Source organism: Pituophis catenifer, unplaced genomic scaffold (assembly GCF_029215685.1).
Source record: "Pituophis catenifer annectens isolate HBS135680 unplaced genomic scaffold, rPitCat1.0.hap2 SCAF_7, whole genome shotgun sequence".
Taxonomy (NCBI): domain Eukaryota; kingdom Metazoa; phylum Chordata; class Lepidosauria; order Squamata; family Colubridae; genus Pituophis; species Pituophis catenifer.
This window is the reverse complement of record NW_027256887.1, coordinates 86,803,381-86,823,589: the sequence shown is the minus strand read 5'-3', so window position 1 is coordinate 86,823,589 and position 20,209 is coordinate 86,803,381. Positions and strand designations below refer to the sequence as shown.

The 20,209-nt window shown below is 40.7% G+C and overlaps 1 protein-coding gene across 1 annotated transcript; it reads left to right on the top strand.

Moving 5' to 3' along the window:
• The first annotated feature begins 382 nt into the window (after nt 1–382).
• On the top strand, nt 383–20,036 carry LOC139319462 (TRPM8 channel-associated factor homolog). The gene is made up of 9 exons (XM_070947347.1): nt 383–517; nt 2,577–2,871; nt 7,885–8,071; nt 9,092–10,092; nt 10,503–10,597; nt 15,385–15,598; nt 16,515–16,754; nt 18,535–18,872; nt 19,785–20,036. Exons 1-9 carry the CDS (start codon nt 383–385, stop codon nt 20,034–20,036), a joined length of 2,757 nt encoding a protein of 918 aa, XP_070803448.1.
• The last annotated feature ends 173 nt before the right edge of the window (nt 20,037–20,209 follow it).

The following is a 20,209-nucleotide window of genomic DNA, read 5'->3' as shown; positions in this document are numbered from 1 at the left end:
AGGCTGGTAGCAATTGCTTTTTTCTTCCACTGAAGTCTGTGTCTGTTCTTGTTTGGCCGCAGTGCCAAACCAGACAGTTATAAAGGTGCAAATGGCAGACTCAATCATTCCTCTGTAGAACGTATCAGCAGTTCCTTGGACAGTCTGAGCTTTCTGAGTTGGCGCAGGAGGAACATGCTTTCTTGTGCTCCTTTGATGACATAATATCCAGCAATGTTGCAAGACCCAAACACAACCCATCACCTAACACCTGATAATTATCTGACAGGTTTCATGAAAGTTTACATGTATTGTTATCTCTTGCAGGATTATATGCAACATAAAATACCCTGAAAAAAAAATTGTATACTTTCTTTTGCAGCTCCAACAGCACAACTTTCTAATGGATTCCCAACATTCTTACGATTTGTTAGTGAAAGGCATTCAGTCCATCGATGTCACGGGAGATTTCAATCCTTGTAAACTTTTGCTCACAGGAGACCAAGCCCAGCCGGTGCTTAAGGATTCGAAGGGGCAAGTTCTCATAGCTGCAGCCCAATATGGGAAAGGCCGGATGGTGGTCATGGGGCATGAAGCCATGTTAAAGCTTCCCCAGTTCTTGCCGTTCATTAAAAATGCTCTGGATTGGCTCAAACCTTCCCCAGTGACAGTCATAGGAGTCCACAGAAGCTTGGATGACCTCTTTGAATTGCTCCTCAGTAGAGATATTAAAGTACGTCCGAATGCAACACTCAGGAACTTCCTTGGAGTATTCTGCAGAGATGCCTACGATGATGTGCAGGCGGATGACCTTGTGCAGTTTGTAGAAAGGGGTGGGGGTCTGCTCATTGGTGGCCAGGCCTGGCACTGGTCATCTCAACACGGGAAGGAGAAAGTTCTTGATCGTTTTCCTGGAAATTTGGTGACCGGTGTGGCTGGAGTGTATTTCACTGCCACTGTGGGAGAACATGGGATCTTTCCCGTCCCTGAAACAATATGGAGGGATCCTGTTATCATCCGGTAAGTATAATACTAACTCTTTATCTGCCTTTAATAATGCTGTCTGAGATTATATTTATATTTATATTTGATTTGATTTCTATACCGCCCTACTCCCGAAGGACTCAGGGCGGTGCACAGCCAAACAATAAAAACACATACATACAAAATTTAAAAGTAGAATAAAATCAAATTAAATAATTTTGGCCCCGACAAATTTAAAACCCCAAACTTTTAAAACCAATTTAAAATTGAATATATAAAATACTAAAAGATATTTAAAAATTAAAAATCTTTTATAAAAGAGGGGGAAAATTAGGCCAGGCCGGCCTGGTGAAATAGTAAGGTCTTTAAAGCGCGGCGGAAGGAGCGCAGATCCGGGATCTTCCGTATCTCTGGGGGGAGCTCGTTCCAGATAGTAGGTGCCCCCACAGAGAAGGCTCTCCCCCTGGGGGCCGCCAGTCGGCATTGTTTGGCTGACGGCACCCGGAGGAGCCCCTCTCTATGGGAGCGTACCGGCCGGTGGGAGGCTATTGGTGGTAGAAGGCGGTCCTGCAAGTACCCAGGTCCAGATTATATTTTTTACTCTGATCCTTATCCGAAGATTCTTCCACCTTTATGGATAAAAAAGGTAAAAGTTTTCCACTCCAGGGCGTGGTGCTCATATCCTTTTCTTGGCTGAGGGAGCTAGCTATGTTCAAAGACAATTTCCATGGTTATGTAGCCAGCATGGCTATATGTCAAAGGCACTGGAATGCTGACACTGAAGTGGTACCTCGCATTTGCATGCTTTCGAACTGATAGGTGGGCAGGAGCTGGAGCAAGGAACGGGAGTTCACCTAATTTGGGCACTCAGGTCTCAAACCCAGGCAGTCAGTTTTCCAGCTGAGAAGCTCAGCGACTTTAACCACTGAGTCATTGCATTCGCTTCCTCTATTACTTTTTTGGATAATCCCCCACAAAAATCTCACCCCACCATGGAAATGATTATGTATATAAAAATTATTTTAGCTTAACCTATCAGCTTGGTTGGGTCTTCTGATTCAGACAATCATTTGCTGGGCCAAAGAACTGAACACGAGGGCCACATTCAAAGTCTGAGTGCGGTGGGAGCATGGCCCAGTTGAGACAAAGGATCAACAGCCATTGAAGTACTTTCAGTATAGATTCCCAACATTTTCTCTCATTTCCCACAATTTCCTCCAGCAAATTCAAAGAGAGGTATAATTTTCACACTCTAATCGGACATTCTTGTGTTAGTAAATAATTACAGAATAGTCACTTTGGATTTTGATATCTGCATTTTCTAAATGTGCTTCAGCAGACAAAGGTAGGGCACCTCACTACCTCAGGAATAGAGTGTGTTTAGAGTTATCTGTCACAAGAGCTTTCTCCAGTAAATGAAAAATTAAATCTACAGGTTTACAGGTCTCTCTCTCTTTCTCTCTTTCAGATCAATGAATAGCCTGATCCAAAATGCTTACAATTCTCTATTGCGAGGCATTCAATCCATTGGTGTCACTGGAGATTTTATTCCCTGTGAACTTTTGCTCACTGGAGTCCAAGCCTTCCCTGTGCTTGTGGGTTCGAATGGGCAGGTTCTGATTGCTGCATCCCAATATGGGAAAGGCCGGATGGTGGTCACTGCCCATGAAGCCATGATACAGCTTCCCCAGTTCTTGCCGTTCATTAAAAATGCTCTGGATTGGCTCAGGCCTTCCCCAATGGCACTCATAGGAGTCCACAGAAGCCTGGATGCCCTCTCCAAGTTGCTCCTCAGTAGTGGTATTGAAGTTCATCCAGATGCAACACTTGGGGACTCCCTTGGAGTATTCTGCAGAGATGCCTACGATAGTGCACAGGCTGATGACCTTGTGCAGTTCATAAAAAAGGGTGGGGGTCTGCTCATTGGTGGCCAAGCCTGGCTCTGGTCACATCAACATGGGAAGGAGGCAGTCCTGGTTCGTTTTCCTGGAAATCTGGTGACTGGTGCAGCTGGAGTGTATTTCACTCCCAGGGAGGGAGAAAAAGGGATCTTCTCTATCCCTGAAAAAATACGAAATGATCCTAGTATCATTCAGTAAGTATAATTCTACCTCTTAATCCTCCTTTAATAATTTTACCGGGAAATGGTTTGTTTACTGTAGTCCTTTCCTCAAGATTATCATGCCTATTGGTATAATTTCAAAAACAAAACCCCCCACCAAAGAAATGAATTTGCATATAAAGACTATTTTAGCCTAATCTATCATCTTGGTCAGGTCCTCTGATTCAGGCATTCATTTGATGTGCCAAAGAATCACATGATGGGAATAGACTCAAAGTCTGATTGCAAGGGGAAAATCATCTACCATAGTTAAGACAAAGGATCAACAACCGCTGAAGCACTTTCAAAATAGTTTCCCAATATCTTCTCTCCTTGCCCACAATTTCCTCTACCAAATCGAAATATAGCTTTACTTTTAATCCTCCAATTAGATAACAAATTGTTGTTGTTATCAATATTAGTGTTAACAAATTATTTCAGTGCATTTTGATAGCTGTACTTTCTAAATCTGCTTCAACGGACAAGGTATCTTCATTGTCACATAACCTTAGTAATAAGAGTTTGTTCAGACTTGGCTTCTATATCATAATAGCCAGTTTCATCCGGTTCGCACCGGTTCACAAGTACCAATAGCTAACTTTCTGAGTAATTCAGCAAACCGGCTGTTGGAAGAAATCTCCTTCCAACAGCCTTTTGTTTTTCCCACTTTATGGGGTTAATCCTGTCAGGAAGGCAGGAAGGAAGCATTCTGGTGTGTATTGTTAATCCTGCTTATCTTTAACATGTATTTCCCCCCTTTCTAATCTAATGATTGGTATTTAAGGCAGCTTTTGCGAGCAGCTTCTTGTATTTTTGTACAGGTAATCCTTGATTTACAACAGTTTGTTTAGTGATCATTCAAAGTTACAATGGCACTGAAAAAAGTGACTTATGACCATTTTTTACACTTACGACTGTTGCAGCATCCCCATGCTCACGTGATCAAAATTCAGATGGTTGACAACTGTCTCACATTTATGACGATTGTAGTCTCCCAGGTCATGTGATTCCTTTTGCAACCTTCAGACAAGCAAAGTTGATGGGAAGGCCAGATTCAGTTAACAGCCGTGTTACTAACTTAACAACTGCAGTGATACACTTAACAAATGTGGCAAGTTGTGAAATGGGGCAAAATTCACTTAATAAATTTCTCACTTAGCAACATAAATTTTGGGCTCAATTGTGGTCATACGTTGAAGAGAAGCCAGGCGAGGCAAGGCTGGGTGTGACAAGAGGGGAGGGGTCAGGCATGGCCCCTCCATGGCCAGGCATGGTGTGGAGAGGCCGGGTGAGGCGAAGGGCCCCTCGATGTGAGTGATGTTCAGTTGGCCACACCCACCCAGCCACATGACCACTCAGCCATACCTACCCAGCCGGTCATTAGGGTAGAGAACCAGTTGTTAAATTATTTGAATCCCACCACTGATAATAGCTTTCTAGAGTACAAGGTAGTCCTTGAATTACAACCACAATTGAGGCCAAAATTTCTTTCTTTTTTTTTTTTTTGGAAATTTTTTTTATTTATTTTTAAAACATAAAACATAAAACAACATCTTTTTGGAGCAAGAGTTTGGCCCGGTATAACATAGATATAAATTCCCAATTTCATCAATTAACATCTTAAGACAAACAAAAATTAACAAAAATAACAACAGCAACAACAACAACAAAATCCCCAAATCTAAACCCAATTTTGTCATCCAATCTAACATCTTATTCTAACATTTAAGTTTTTATTTATGTAGTCGCCCTAATTCTTAAACTTCAAATCCAAACAGCACTTTATAATATTCATTTATCATTTTAAGCCATCAGTATTTCATGTATTTTCTGTACTTCAAAGACCCAAATCAAATCAATGTTTCTTTTAAAATACATCTAATAACCAATATAAAATATTTCATTCCTTTCTGAAAAACATTTTAAAGTCAATATCCATCTTCAAAAGTATCTCCTTCATTCCTCCTAGGTTTATTTTTGGCTGGATTGCAGCTTAGTTAGCTGGTTTCCAGAGATGCTTTCCTCCACTCCTAACCTTATTTATTGGCTGGATCACAGTTAGTTTTAACTGCTTCCAGCATTTTCTCCTTCACTCCTCCAGGTTTATTTTTAACTGGATAACAGCTTTTCAGCTGTTTTCCAGGGATGCTTTCCTCCACTCCTTACCTTATATTTAACTGGTTCACAGTTTAGCTTTAACTGCTCCCCAATATGTCTCCTCTCTCCTCCTAGGTTTATTTTTGCTGGATCACAGCATAATATGCTATTTTCCAGGGATGCTTTCCTCCACTCCTTACCTTATATTTAACTGGTTCTCAGTTTAGCTTTAACTGGTCCCCAGCGTTGAATTGAGGCCAAAATTTCTGTTGCTAAGTGAAACATATGTTAAGTGAGTTTGCTCCAGTTTAGAACTTTTCTTGCCAAAGTTGTTAAATGAATCAGTGCACTTGTTAAGCTAGTAACATGGTTGTTAAATCTGGCTACCCTGTTAACTATGCTTGTCACAAGGTTGCATAAGGAGGTCCTATGACACCGCCCCTTCCCCCCAGGACATTGAACTGTCATAAATATGAACCACTTGCCAAGTATCTGAATTTTGGTCATGTGACCATGGAGATGCTGCAGCGGTCATAAAACGTGAAAAACTGCCAAAAGTCACCTTTTTCAGTGCTGTTGTAACTTTGAATGGTCACTGAATGAACTGTTGTAGGTCGAGGACTACATGTATATGAAAAATGAAATGTGGAGATATTTCCCTTTCTTTCTCTCTTTCAGACCAACAAATAGCCTGATCCATATCCAACATGATTACAATTATCTATTGCAAGGCATTCAGTCCATCGATGTCACAGGAAATTTTAATCCTTGTGAACTTTTGCTCACAGGAGACCGAGCCTTCCCACTGCTTGTGGATTTGAATAGGCAGGTTCTCATTGCTGCAGCCCAATATGGGAAAGGCCGGATGGTGGTCACTGCCCATGAAGCCATGATACAGCTTCCCCAGTTCTTGCCGTTCATTAAAAATGCTCTGGACTGGCTCAAGTCTTCTCCAACGGCACTCATAGGAGTCCACAGAAGCCTGGATGCCCTCTCCAAGTTGCTCCTCAATAGTGGTATTGAAGTTCATCCAGATGCAACACTTGGGGACTCCCTTGGAGTATTCTGCAGAGATGCCTACGATAGTGCACAGGCTGATGACCTTGTCCAGTTTGTACAGAGAGGTGGGGGTCTGCTCATTGGTGGCCAAGCCTGGCTCTGGTCACATCAACATGGGAAGGAGGGAGTCCTGGCTCAATTTCCTGGAAACTTGGTCACTGGTGTTGCTGGAGTGTATTTCACTGCCAAGAAGGGACAAAATGGGATCTTCTCTGTCCCTGAAAAAGTATGGAATGATCCCAGCACCACCCAGTAAGTATAATTCTACCTATTTATCTGCCTTTAATAATCCTACCTGCAAATAGCTTGTTTACTATGATTGTTGTCCCAAGATTCTCACATCTTTCAGCAAAGTCCCCAAAGCAAAATAAGAGCAAGGAAATGTTTATGCATATAAAAAATATTTTAGCCTAATGATCTATCAGCTTAGTCAGGTCCTCCGATTCAAATATATATTTGCTGTGCCAAAGAATCTCACTAGGGGGCTGGAATCAAAGCGTGATTGTAAAGGGAATATCATCCAGTTAAGACAAAGGATCAACTGCCACTGAAGTACTTTCAGTACAGATTCCCAACTTTTTTTTTCTCATTTTCTTCCATTTCCTCTGCCAATTTCAAATACAGGTAACATTTGAACACTCTAATCAGACAGATAGAGAAATCAAACCTTCTTGTGTGAATAAATAGTTTCAGAATAGTTGCAGTGCCAATAAAGGAGATTCAAATAAATTTGTAGCTGAAGGTTGAAATTAGGGACCCTTGGTGCTCTTAGGTTGGTGGTTTTCTTGCAGACGTTTCGTTACCCAACCTGGGTAACATTAGAATGCAATATTGCAGGCTAATTCTGCTGACTGCCAAGGGTTCAATCCTCAGCAGTTCAAGGTTGACTCAGCTTTCCATCCTTCTGAGGTCTGTAAAATGAGGACCCAGGTTGTTGGGGGCAAAAGGCTGACTCTGTAAACCAGTTAGAGAAAACTGTAAAGTACTATGAAGCGGTATATAAGTCTAAGTGCCATTGCTATCATCAATACTTGATCGCAGTGCGTTTTGATACCTGTTTTTTCTAAATATGCTTCAGTAGACAAGGAAAGGTAGGGCATTTTCAATGCCACATTCCTTCAGTAATAGAACTTGTTCAAATCTGTACCACAAAAGATTTTGACAGTACAGGAAAAAGTAAATATGGAGGAGACATCTCATTCTCTTTCTCTCTTTCAGACCAACAAATAGCTCCATCAACATCCAATATGATTACGAATCTCTGTTGCAAGGTATTCAGTTCATTGATGTCACGGGACCTTTCATTCCTTGTGAACTTTTGCTCACAGGAGACCGAGCCTTCCCATTGCTTGTAGGTTCGAATGGGCAGGTTCTGATTGCTGCATCCCAATATGGGAAAGGACGGATGGTGGTCACTACGAATGAAGCCATGATACAGCTTCAGCAGTTCTTGCCGTTCATTAAAAATGCTTTGGACTGGCTCAAGTCTTCTCCAACCGAACTCATAGGAGTCCACAGAAGCCTGGATGCCCTCTCCAAATTGCTCCTCAGTAATGGCATTAAAGTTCATCCAGATGCAACACTTGGGGACTCTCCTGGGGTCTTCTGCAGAGATGCCTACGATAGTGCGCAGGCTGATGACCTTGTGCAATTCGTAAAGAGAGGTGGTGGACTGCTTATTGGTGGCCAAGCTTGGCACTGGTCATCTGAACATGGGAAGGAGGCAGTCCTGGTTCGTTTTCCTGGAAACCTGGTGACCAGTGTGGCTGGAGTGTATTTCACTGGCAATGTGGGAGAAAATGGTGTTTTCTCTGTGTCTGAAAAAATTCCCAGGATTCCCCTGATCACCGAGTAAGTATTACTCCACTGCTTTTTTTTAATGGTTATTAATCCTATATACAATCATGGATTTTTGGTGAATTTAGAAGCAAGGTCTTTATTGTTATTTTTCATTTTTGAATCTTTTAGTTTATCCAAAGAAGGTTAAAGTGCACAATGTTAAAATATTTTTAAAAATTAATAAAAAACAAAAGAAGGGACATTCAAAAGAGAAAGTGTCTTTAAGAAAGAAAATAAAGATTAACATATATACACATAGCATCCTCCTGAGTTGAATGCTGATTAGTATAATACAGCAATGTTGGTTTCCCACTCCTTGCGAACAGAATTTTAAACTATTAAACTACCGGTACTAAATCTACTTAAAAATTTTAGCCTGTCATCTATAAACTATATTAATAACAAAATAGGGTACTAGTCTTTATCCTTCAAATTGAAAGACTTTGCCAGTATCACATGTGAGGACTGTATAAACTAGGTTCATGCACCCAGTTTAACTGAGTGGACTGGGGAAAATACATCCAGCCTTATTGCTTTTCTTAATCATTTGACAGAAACTGACGTGATGCATTTATTCTGGAATCATCTGTATAGATTCTTTAAATTCTACCTGAACAAAACCTATTCAAATTTAAAACAAAATGTATACTTCTTTCCTGTCAGAAATGGCAAACATACTTAAGATAGTGTTAAAAAATTTAAAGTACCACGGCAGATAGCTCATTAAGAAGACAGATTATTTTGGTTTTATGGAAAATCTGAGTCTTCCATCCAATTATTCCAAGGAAATACTATCAGCAAACCTTGTCTTTAATTTGGGGAAAAAAGTTCTTAGGTTCATGACTTATAAAAAAACAACTCCCTCCTCCTCCTCCTCCTCCTCCTCTCCCTCCAAGTTCTGATACTGATATTGATATTACAGTCCGATTTTGTCAAGCCACAGGTCCAATATTAGGATCCAAGTCTGTCATATGAAGTCTATCTTACTCATGGAAAATATTATAAATTAATTACTGTTGTTTTTTTTAAAAGGCATGGATTAGACATAGAAAGGGATTTACTGATTCTTCTGAATGGAGTGGACAGACTCAACGTAAAGGGTCTACTCTTACCATCTCCCTTGCTTGTCCATGGGGCCTTGGCATTTCCAATTGGCATAAGTGATAAATACCATTGCTTCCTGGCAGCTGCATACTACGGTCGAGGCCGCATTATAGTTGCCGGTCGTGAAGGCTTCCTCGAAATGCCATCAATGATATGTTTCTTCCTCAATGCCATCAATTGGCTTTCTGCTGGAACTGTAAGAAATCTGGGCATTGGAAACAGTTTAGAGGGACTTTACTCCATGTTAGACGAAGCATTGATTCCCTGTGAGCTAACCAACTTTAAGGAAGGCCTAGGCATATACTGTTGTACGGTCTACGATATCAAAGATACGGAAGGCATCCATGAATTTGTTTCTGAAGGAGGAGGACTCCTAATTGGGGGTCAAGCTTGGTATTGGACTTCTGTGAATCCTGACTCCAGTGCTATTGCAGAATATCCAGGAAATAAGATCCTGAATAAGTTTGGAATTGGGATTGTTGGAAAATTTATTGAACTATATGAAAACAGCCTTCCTGTCGGAGAGATCAGTGAAATAGCTTCCACTTATCATTTCCGGAAAGCATTATTGCTGTTCAAGAAACATATCCGAAATGAGAAGGGTCTAAAACCACCATATTCCTTCTGGCTCCAGAAGTTGGTGCAAGACATTGCGATATTCCTTGAGATCCCAGCTATGAACTCCCGTTCTTTCTCTTCAGTTCATGAAGAAGTTCTAGAGTTTGTTCAAATTAAAGGGATTCCTGCAATCACTGTACATAACTCAGTCCATGCCTATACAGACCATGCCACCTTACTTCAAATAGCTTCTGTGCTCTATAACATTCTACCAGAGTTTCAAGGCTTAGTACCCAGCCTGATGCCAAATGATCCAAACTCTTATCCAATAGCACCTCCTCAAAACATTCAAGTAAATGGAAGCAATGCAGGTAGGAAATGTTCTCAATTTTGAATGTAATGGTTATTATTTCAGAGTAATGACGTATGTGTGCAGGACATTCTTTTTTATCAAGCAATATTCAGTACTGTTTCAAATCTTCCAATACTAGACTATTCATGAGGAAGACAAGCATGTAAGTTAACTGAGAAAAGCTGTTTGATTGAAGGATAAAATGTAAGCTAAATCTACAAGAAGATCCAAATGATCAAATTAGTTATGCTATTTTGCAGTTAGAGTTGATTTTAGAGAAGACATCCTTTCATTTTGATAACACAAAGAACATTTATTTTAGCATATCCTTGACATAGTTACTAGCATCAAATCTCAAGAATGCAGACTTTTCAGTAATCTTATGTATACAAACATGAACCTCTGAAAGATTTTATACTTTGCTTTTAGGAAATGAAGCTTGGAGAAGCACTGGCATGTATGCTCCCCCAGCATCAACGGTCACTTTATTATTCCCAGCCTCCACCCTCAATGCAAAATTGCAGGTAATATTAGTTCTAAATTACACATCATGATATATAGTTAAGATTCTACAGGTCTTATATACACTAAGATAAGACCCAGTCTCCCCCACCCTCATGCCTTTTGTTCCCTTCCTCTCCATCTTTGTCAGTTTTAAGCTAATTGAATGTTACTATTTATTGTTTTAATGTTTTTTTTTATCAGTTTTTAAAGATTGGGAGCCTCTTATCAGTTTATAAAGATTGTGTTCAGATTTCTACTCCATCAAAATGTTTATGCAGAACTTTCAATTTCAGGATAATAGTTTCCTTTCAGATTGCAAGAGATAAATATAATCATACACTGAGATTCCTGCAGCACTAAAACAGTTTATTCTCCAGCTTTAGATCCACATCTCCAACCTATCAACATGATAGGGCAAAACAAAGATGGTAGCAGGAGAAAAGATCATATTGGGTTTTACCATGTCCCATACTCAAGCCTGAATCCTGGTTGAGAGAGATTCAGATAATTGGCTTCGGCCAAGGTTCTTGGAAGCTGCTGCACAACCACCTTTTCAAGCATCTTCCCCAGAAAGGGGAGGTTAAATACCAGATGAAAATTACCATGTATATTGGAGGCCAGTGAGGGAGTGAACCAAGGCTTCCTTAAGAGGTAAAGAAACAACACCCCTAACTTAAGGAAGAATTTGTCAGTACTGGAACCCTGTGACCAAAGTGACCAAAGTTTCAGATGCATTTTGCAGCAAACCAGAAAGAACAACCCCTGGCTCTCTCTGAAACCCATCTGAGTCCATCAGCTTTCCCCAGAGGCCTTCTGTGAAGGATAGAGAAGGTCCTCTTTGTAGTCTTCAGACCACACTTGAACCTGCAGCTGTTCTCTGGTGATGCCATGGATCATTACAGGCTGCACTCAGATTAGCAAATCTTCAGCATTTCCCAGTTCATCTCAGGTTCATCTATCAGCCTTGATCTTTACAACATCAACTAGAAAATGTCAACAGCCATTACTGGCAAAATCCGTCTTTAGTTGCTGGCCAACACCACCTCCCTTTTCCAGTTCCCCCCATTCAAGTCAACTTTTGTTTTTTTAAATTTCTGCCTTTTTTGTCCTCTGGGAAATCTTCCTATGAGAAATTCCTTTCCTCCCATCTGCTCAGGCTCTTATCAGTTAAATACAGCCAACTGAATTTGGCTGAATGCCTCCACGACTGGGGGCAAAAGAGACTAATCTCCTCCTGGTTTTGGTGACTTATTTCAGATAGTTCCTGTCCAATGTCTTGGCCATGTTACAAGTTCTTTTTTGAACAACCAATAACTAGATTGACTCAGATTCAATAGACACAAAGTACCAGAAATTTGGATTGCATTTTTGTAACTCAACTCAGTGACTGGGGAAGTGGAAGAGGTTATTTATATTTTCCAAGAACAAAGGTTGCAAAAAAAGATTAAAATATAACTTAATTATAAAACAGAATAAATATAATGCTTTCAAGTACAGCAGAAATTAATCTCAAGTCACCAAAAAAAGTGTATTTTAACTATTTTCTATAGGCTCTTTATCTACTCTACATTCTTTAATATTCAATTTTAGTACATTTTTGTATATTTATCTTATTTGTCTTCAGTTTGTTAATTGCTGACTTCTCTATTGTTGCTGTCTTAATCCCTCCATTATCACTCTCTGTAGCCAGTGGTGGGTTTCAAATTTTTTCACTACCGGTTCTGTGGGCGTGGCTTGGTGGGCGTGGCATGGCATGGCTTGGTGGGCGTGGCATGGCATGGCTTGGTGGGCATGGCAGGGGAAGAATACTGTAAAATTTCCATTCCCACCCCACTCCAGGGGAAGGATACTGTAAAATCTCCATTCCCTCCCCAATCCAGGAGAAGGTTACTGCAAAATCCTCATTTCCTTCCAATCAGCTGGGACTTGGGAGGCATACAATAGATGGGGGCGGGGCCAGTCAGAATTTTTAGCGGAAATTTTGAGTAGTTCGGAGAAATTTCCGCTACCAGTTCTCCAGAACTGGTCAGAACCTGCTGAAACCCACCTCTGCTGTAGACCAACCATTCGATCTGCCTTTGATAATTTTTTTAGTTTCTGCTTCCTATTTTGGACTTCTCCACCTTTTCTTTCCAGGGCTTCTGGACTCTTTGCTTCTTCCCAGTTTTAATTCCACCTGAAGGAAACCTTTCCCTCATACAGCTCTGAGAGAAATGCTTATTTCTCCCCTAGTTTCCTCAGCTGTTGCCACCTTTTCTTTTGACTCTCCTCATCAGGGCTGCCTACCTTTTAGTTTGCCTATTGATTTGACTCCTGAGCTTTGGCTTGGTTTATTCAGTCCCCAGAAGGCCTGTGACGACAAAGCTCCAGCCAGCCATCTTGCCTTTCCTCCTTCCCACCTCCTGCTTGACACTTTTGTTTAATTGGCTCCTGGGTTGTCTTTGGCTTCATCTTTTCTCCTTATTTGCTTCTGGATTTGGCTTCATCTTTTCTCCTTATATTCATCTGAATTGGCTTCATCTTTACTCCTTATTTGCTTCTGGACTGGCTTCTTGACTTATCTCTTCTGAATCTTTGTTCCTTCTGAGGGAAATGGCTTGAAAAACACTTTCTTCTTCATGCAGTTCTGAGGGAAGGAAAAATGCATTTTCCTCCCCAGTTTCTTCAATTGCTCCTTCCTCTTCCATTGCCATTTCTCATCAGGGCTGCCTATCTCTTAATGTGCCTGTTTATTTGACTCCTGGCTTTGGCTTGGGTTATTCAGCCATGTCCTCAAGAGGCCTGTGACAGAAGAGCTCCAGGCAGCCATCTTGTCTTCCCTCCTTCTATAGCCTCAGGCCCAGCACTTCTGTTTGTTTGGCCACTGGCTCATCTTTGGCTTCATCTTTTCTCCTTATTTGGTCCTGGATGGGCTTCTTAATTCTTCTCTTCTTCTTATCAATCTTAGCTCTATCTGAGGGAAAAGGCTTGAAAAAATGTTTCCTTCATGCCAGATCCTGAGGGAAGAAAAAATAAAAAACACCTCTCTCTTCCACCTCAGATTCCTCAGTTATAGCTTCCTTCCTGGTTAACTCTCCTCACCATGGCAGTCTATCTTTTAATTTGCCTTTTTATTTGACTCCTGAGCTTTGGCTCTGTTTATTAGGCCTTGTCTTCATGAGTCCTTTGGCTGCAGAGTTCTTAGGCATCCATCTTGAGTTCCTTCTCCAGAATGATTCTGTTTGATTGGTCACTGCTGTTTGATTGGCAGCTCGGTTGTCCCGACAATGGGGGAGGGCTTAGAAGGAGCACAGGTGCTTCTCACCTGCTCGGATATATTGGCCTTCCACAGGCCTTAAATAAATAAATGGTGCCCTCCATCCTAAAAGCACCTAAAGCATCCTAAAAGCATCCTAAAAAGCACTACTTCTTTTTCATTTCAGAAATATACTTGGAGATGCTCAAATATTGATGTGTGCATGAAATACAAGAAAAAGACTATTATTTATTAGAATTATATTCTGTATATGTGTATTTATAATTTTAGATATAATTTATATTTTATATTAAATATAGCCAGTATTAGTGTAATAAACTACAAGACTATTAGTTTTGTTATAGAATATATAATACAGTAATCCGGTAATTTAGTATTTAGTATGAATATAGTAGAATTAAATTATACATATAAATCTTATATATAATTTATCATTAATATCAGTGTTTCTTAGCCTTGAAGAATTTAAAATGTGTGGGCTTCAACTCCCAGAATTACCCAGCCAGTCATTCTGAGGAATCTGGAGGTTTAAATCCACACTTTAAGGTTGATAAGGTTGAGAAATGCTGATTTATTTACTGCTTCTAATCAGAATCAGAGCTAAGGGGCTGCCACAAAAAAGAATGGATTGACCTATTCTCCAAAGAACCTGAAGGCAGCATAAGAAGCCATGGATTGAAACTAATAAAGGAGAAAACCAACCTAGAACTAAGGAAAATTTTCTTGACAGTTAGAACAATGAATCAGTGGAACAACTTGCCTCCAGAAGTTGTAGGTGCTTCAACACTGGAGGTTTTAAAGAAAAGATTGGACAACAATTTGTCTGGAATGGCATACGGTTTCCTGCTTGAGCAGGCGGTTGAACCAGAGGACTTATAAGGTCCCTTCCAATTCTCTTATTCTGTGATTCAATTTCATACATGCTTAAAACACACACACCATTATAGCAATAGCACTTAGACTATATACCATTCACAGTGCTTTACGGCCCTCTCAAATGGTTTACAGAGTCAGTGTATTGTCCCCAATAATCTGGGTCCTCATTTTACTGACTTTAGAAAGAAGGAAGGCTGAGTCAACCTTAATTTTATTACAGGTAGTCCTCAATTTTTGTTGTGGTTAGGTAGTCCTAACCACAATTGAGCTAAGCAAGACAGTTGTTAAGTGAGTTTTGCCCCATTTTACAACTTTTCTTGCCACATTTGTTAAGCGAATCACTGTAATCATTAAGTTAGTAATATGGTTGTTAAGTGAATCTGGCTTCCCCGTTGACTTTGCTTGTCAGAAGTTTGCAAAAGGGGACCACATGACCCCTGGACACTGCAACTGTCATAAATATGAACCAGTTGTCAAACATCTGAATGTAAATCACATGACCATGGGGATACTGAAATGGTCATAAGTATGAAAAATGGTCATAAGTCCCTTTTTTCAGTGCCGTTCTAACTTCACATAGTCACTAAACTAATGGTTGTAAGTCAAGGACTACTTGTATGAAGGCATTTCTCTTCATTGTGACTTGTTCATTTCAATGGAGGTTGTTTTCCACAGGTGCAGATTGGGTGCCACATTGATAATTTAGTCAAAGACACGAGATGGAGGCGTCCTCCAGTAGTAACAAGGCATTTTAAGGTGGAGACTGCGAAGATGGAGATCTCCAGTTTGTGGGGAGGCCTCCTGTACATCATTGTACCAGAGAACTCTTCATTGGGCTACTTCTCTGTCACCATCGAAGGGGCCACCCAGGCTCCTTATTTCAAGCATGGTAACACAACTCCTTCCTCAATTTATGAAGTTCAAATTTTTTCTACTTTGCTGATTGATTCTGATCTGGCTCCAAAAGTCAGGAGTCCATCTCCATTTAGAAACCCAGCAGAAAAATGGCTACCCTTTAGTATCCATTAGTATTTCAGAGAAATGTTGCACACCAAGTATTTACAAGAAGTAAGCTGCACCACTGTATATCTTCTGTTTAAATATCATCCTGAAATTGTAGTGGAGTCAAGAAAGGCTCATATTTAAACTAGGAGGCTACAGAATATTGTATTCAAGACATTTGGAGGCTTACTTATTATTATTATTATTTTATTTCTTTATGCAGTCTGTGTTTTAATAAATCTCAGTGCTCTGCCATGAAATATTGGGAATAGTGAAATCAATTCATTTGGATATCTTGGAAAGTTCATTTTAAAAATGGGTGATTCCTCACTATCCTAAACAATTGCTCTTTCTATGGCAAAAATGTTAGAAATTCTATTTATATATAGCACCACAGGGCAAAAAGTACAGTCACCATGTGATTTACTGCTCTTTACACTGTAACAGGAAACGTGAAACTCTACTTAGAACAAAAGATCAGGGAGTATATACTGTAGACCCAAACTTGCTGGATGAATGCTACTGTAGTTGTTGCATAAAAATACATTCCAACAATGAACTCCAACAACAACAACAACAACAAAATCAATATTTCTCAGGACAATGGATGCAGCAGAGATTTGTTAAAGAAAACCAGTGGAAAATAAGGGTGAAATTCCTGCACCTTTTTGCCTTTTCTTGGAATGTATCATTGGCCACACCTTTCAAAATATCGTGATCAGGAAAGCATTTTTCTTTCTCCAACCTATGTTTGGTTTAAGAATATAATGTACCCAGGTGTTCTGTCTTAAATGTTTCTTTAGGTGGAACCAGCCTCCAGAATTGGCAAAATACTATCCGCCACTATCCCGCTCCCTGGGCGGAACTAGAAACCGAAAATATCATCCTCACACTGCCGTCAGATGCTGTACGTAATCACGATGCAATCCCTTTCCTGCTCCAGACCTGGGATCAGATGATGAGCGCCATCACCCACTTAGCAGCCATCCCTCCTATTTTTCCCAGACCAGAGAGGATTGTGGCAGATGTTCAAATATCAGAAAGCAAGTATAAACTAGTTCACATCACACTCTGTAGAGGAAAACTATAAAATATCATTGGTCTGCTTTCCTAATTTACAGGTCAAAATGTCTTTTAATAGAACTATTGTTCTAATACTATTGTTCTAATGCTATAATGTCTAGTTTAATGAAAAGAAGGACTAGGGGGAGACATGATAGCAGAGTTCCAATATCTCAGGGGTTGCCACAAAGAAGAGGGAGTCAAACTATTCTTCAAAGCACCTGAGGGTAGAACAAGACGCAATGAGTGGAAACTAATCAAGGAGAGAAGCAACTGAGAACTAAGGAGAAATTTCCTGAAAGTTAGAACAATTAATAAGTGGAACAACTTGCCTGCAGAAGTTGTGAATGCTCCAACACTGGAAATTTTAAAGAAAATGTTGGATAACCATTTGTCTGAAGAGGTGTAGGGTTTCCTGCCTGGGCAGGGGGTTAGACTAAAAGACCTCCAAGGTCCCTTCCAACTCTGTTATTCTATTCTATTCTATTCTATTCTATTCTATTCTATTCTATTCTATTCTATTCTATTCTATTCTATTCTATTCTATTCTATTCTATTCTATTCTATTCTATTCTATCAATGTTCCAATATCTGAGGGGTTGCTACAAAGAGGAAGGAATCAACCTATCCTCCAAAACATCTGAAGGCAGGACAAGAAGCAATGGATGAAAACTAATCAAAGAGAGAAGAAACCTTGAACTAAGGGGAAATTTGTTTAGTTAGAACAATTAGTTAGTGCAGGGATGGGCAACTGTGGCCCTTTTACAACGTGTGGACTTCAACTCCCAGAATTCCTGTGTCAGACAAGCTGTCTCAGGAATTCTGGGAGTTGAAGTCCACAGGTTGTAAAAGGGCCACAGTTGCCCACCCCTGAGTTAGTGGAACAGCTTACTTGTGGAAGTTGTGGGTGCTCCAACACTTGAGGTGGTCAAGAAGAGATTGGACAGCCATTTGTTTGAAGTGGTATAGGGTCTCTTGCTTGATCCGGGGGGGGGGGCGTGGGGGTGGACAAGAAGACCTCCAAAGTCCCTTCCAACTCTGTTATTCTGTTAATGCTGCAGTTTGCACAATTCTCCAGCACACCGCAGCAAACTGACAGGTGCACCATGGGATATTTTACTACTTAATGAATGGAATTAAAAGGACTGTTTATTAAACTTTGGTAAAATATTTTACAGTTCCCATGTGAGTTTGCTTTGATTCCTTGGGTTGCAGCACATCATTTTGGAATTACTAAGACAACTTGTTGCAGAACAATTCCATGCCGAATAACTCAATGCCTTAAATGTTATCCGGTCACTGTTTCTTTGACATTACTTCCATTGACAAGAGTGGAAATAATATCGAAGAAACAGTGACAGACAATCCTCATGGTATTGTCCACGGCACATTGTCCCGTGGCGACTTGGCCGTGGTGAGTTGACACTGGAGAGATGGGCACGGTGCGTTGGCTGCAACGAGTTGTCCTAGACCAGGGGTGTCAAACTCAATTGTGTCACTTGACGTATTGTGACATATCGCGATGTTTTTTGCCTTTGCAGAGCCTAGACCTGTGATGGCGAACCTATGGCACGAGTGCCACAGGTGGCGCACGGAGCCATATCTGTGGGCACCCGAACGTTGCCCTAGCTCAGCTCCAGCGCATTGTAAGCCGCCCTGAGTCTCCGGAGAAGGGCGGCATATAAATCAAATTTTAAAAAAAAAAGGTTAGCCATCCTTAGACACTCCATCTAATTATATCCCTCCCAACTTTTTTCTTAGATTCGGTGCGCACTGGCTATCCAATCATAATTAATCTGCGGGCCGTGCCTGCCTTCATAAATGTGCAAGATTTCTACACCAAAGGAATTTGGGACCCAATCTACGAACTGGGTCATAACCAGCAGAAAAGTGGGTGGGAATTCCCACCCCATACCAAGGAAGCCACCTGCAACCTCTGGCCCGTTTACGTCAATGAGACCGTGCTGAACATCTCCCGAGAAATAGCCCACTCAGAGCTTCAACCGCATACAAGAAAGGAGAGGATTGAGAACTACATTAGAAATGGAGCTAATCTGAATGACTTTGAAGAGTTCACTGCATTTGAACCCTATTTGCAGGTAAGAAAGCTGTTCATGGGAGGGCACTGGTGTAATACAGGTAGTCCTTGACTTACACCAGTTCGTTTAGTGACTATGGCATTGAAAAAAGTGACTGATAACTGTTTTTTACACTTATGACAGTTGTAGCATGGTCCGTTGATGAAGATTCGGATGCTTGGCAACTGATTCATATTTATGATGGTTGCAGTGTCCTGGGATCATGTGATCCTCTTTTGTGACCTTCTGAGAAGCAAAGTCAATGGGGGAGGTCAGATTCACTTAACAACTATGTCACTGACTTAACAACTGCAGTGATTTACTTGTGGCAAGCAAAGTCATTTAGTGACTGTTTGAAGTTACAATGGCATTGAAAAAAGTGACTTATAACCGTTTTTCACACTTACGACGGTTGTAGCATCCCCATGGTCCCTTGATCAAAATACGGACGCTTGGCAACTGATTCATATTTATGATGGTTGCAGTGTCCTGGGATCATGTGATCCTCTTTTGTGACCTTCTGAGAAGCAAAGTCAATGGGGAAACCAGATTCACTTAACAACCATGCTACTAACTTAACAACTGCACCGATTTACTTAAGAACTATGGCAAGCAAGGTCGTAAAATGGGGTCAAACTAACTTAACAAATGTCTTGCTTAGCAACATGAATCTGGGGTGCAATTGTGGCCGTAAATTGAGGGCTACCTCGATGTAGAATTGTAGGGTTGGGGGGGGGAATCTTCTTCAAAAAGGGGAAGAAAATGCTATCAGTCGAGGTCAATTCCTGCAATGTTAAAAATGGGTTTGTGACTTCTCTGTTTTTATACTGGTGGCCTTTGATCTAGACAACCTAAGGTCATATAACATTAAAAAAATAATGTAATCACCGAGGTATAGAGCACGGATCTATACAATTACCTATTTTTCTTCAGCTGCAGGAAGCCTTTGGATGGGACCCCTACATTCACATTTTAGCAAAATACCAAACCATGAGGAACATCCCATATGAGAAAAATGACAAGATGAACCTGTGGGTAGAAACCTTCTCTCAGGAAGTCAACAGAAACCTGGCTCCTTTCTTCAAAACCTGGGGGTGGCCCATTGAGGACACTGTCTCCGAGAATCTGGCCTCAATCTACCCTGCTTGGGCTGAGGATCCCATGATAGAGTACCGGCACTCTTGAAGGACCAGAAGCCAAGATCATCCTCATCAGAGAACACTGGGGGAGCAATTGGGGGGATGTTATACTCAAAAGTGAGCCTGATAAAATGAATGAACTTGGAAGAGTCTTCAGCTGCAGCATCAAGTCTTCTTCAGCTGTTGCCTTTGGAGGATTTCAGCTCCACTATTTGGTTG

What these genes read in the sequence shown, in the direction of transcription:
- LOC139319462 (XM_070947347.1), top strand. Translation starts at nt 383, where the DNA reads ATGGATTCCCAACATTCTTACGATTTGTTAGTGAAAGGCATTCAGTCC. An exon ending in TTAAGGATTCGAAGGGGCAA is followed by an intron (nt 518 to 2,576) that starts GTTCTCATAGCT and finishes TCGAATGGGCAG; the next exon opens with GTTCTGATTGCTGCATCCCA. An exon ending in TGTGCAGTTCATAAAAAAGG is followed by an intron (nt 2,872 to 7,884) that starts GTGGGGGTCTGC and finishes TCGTAAAGAGAG; the next exon opens with GTGGTGGACTGCTTATTGGT.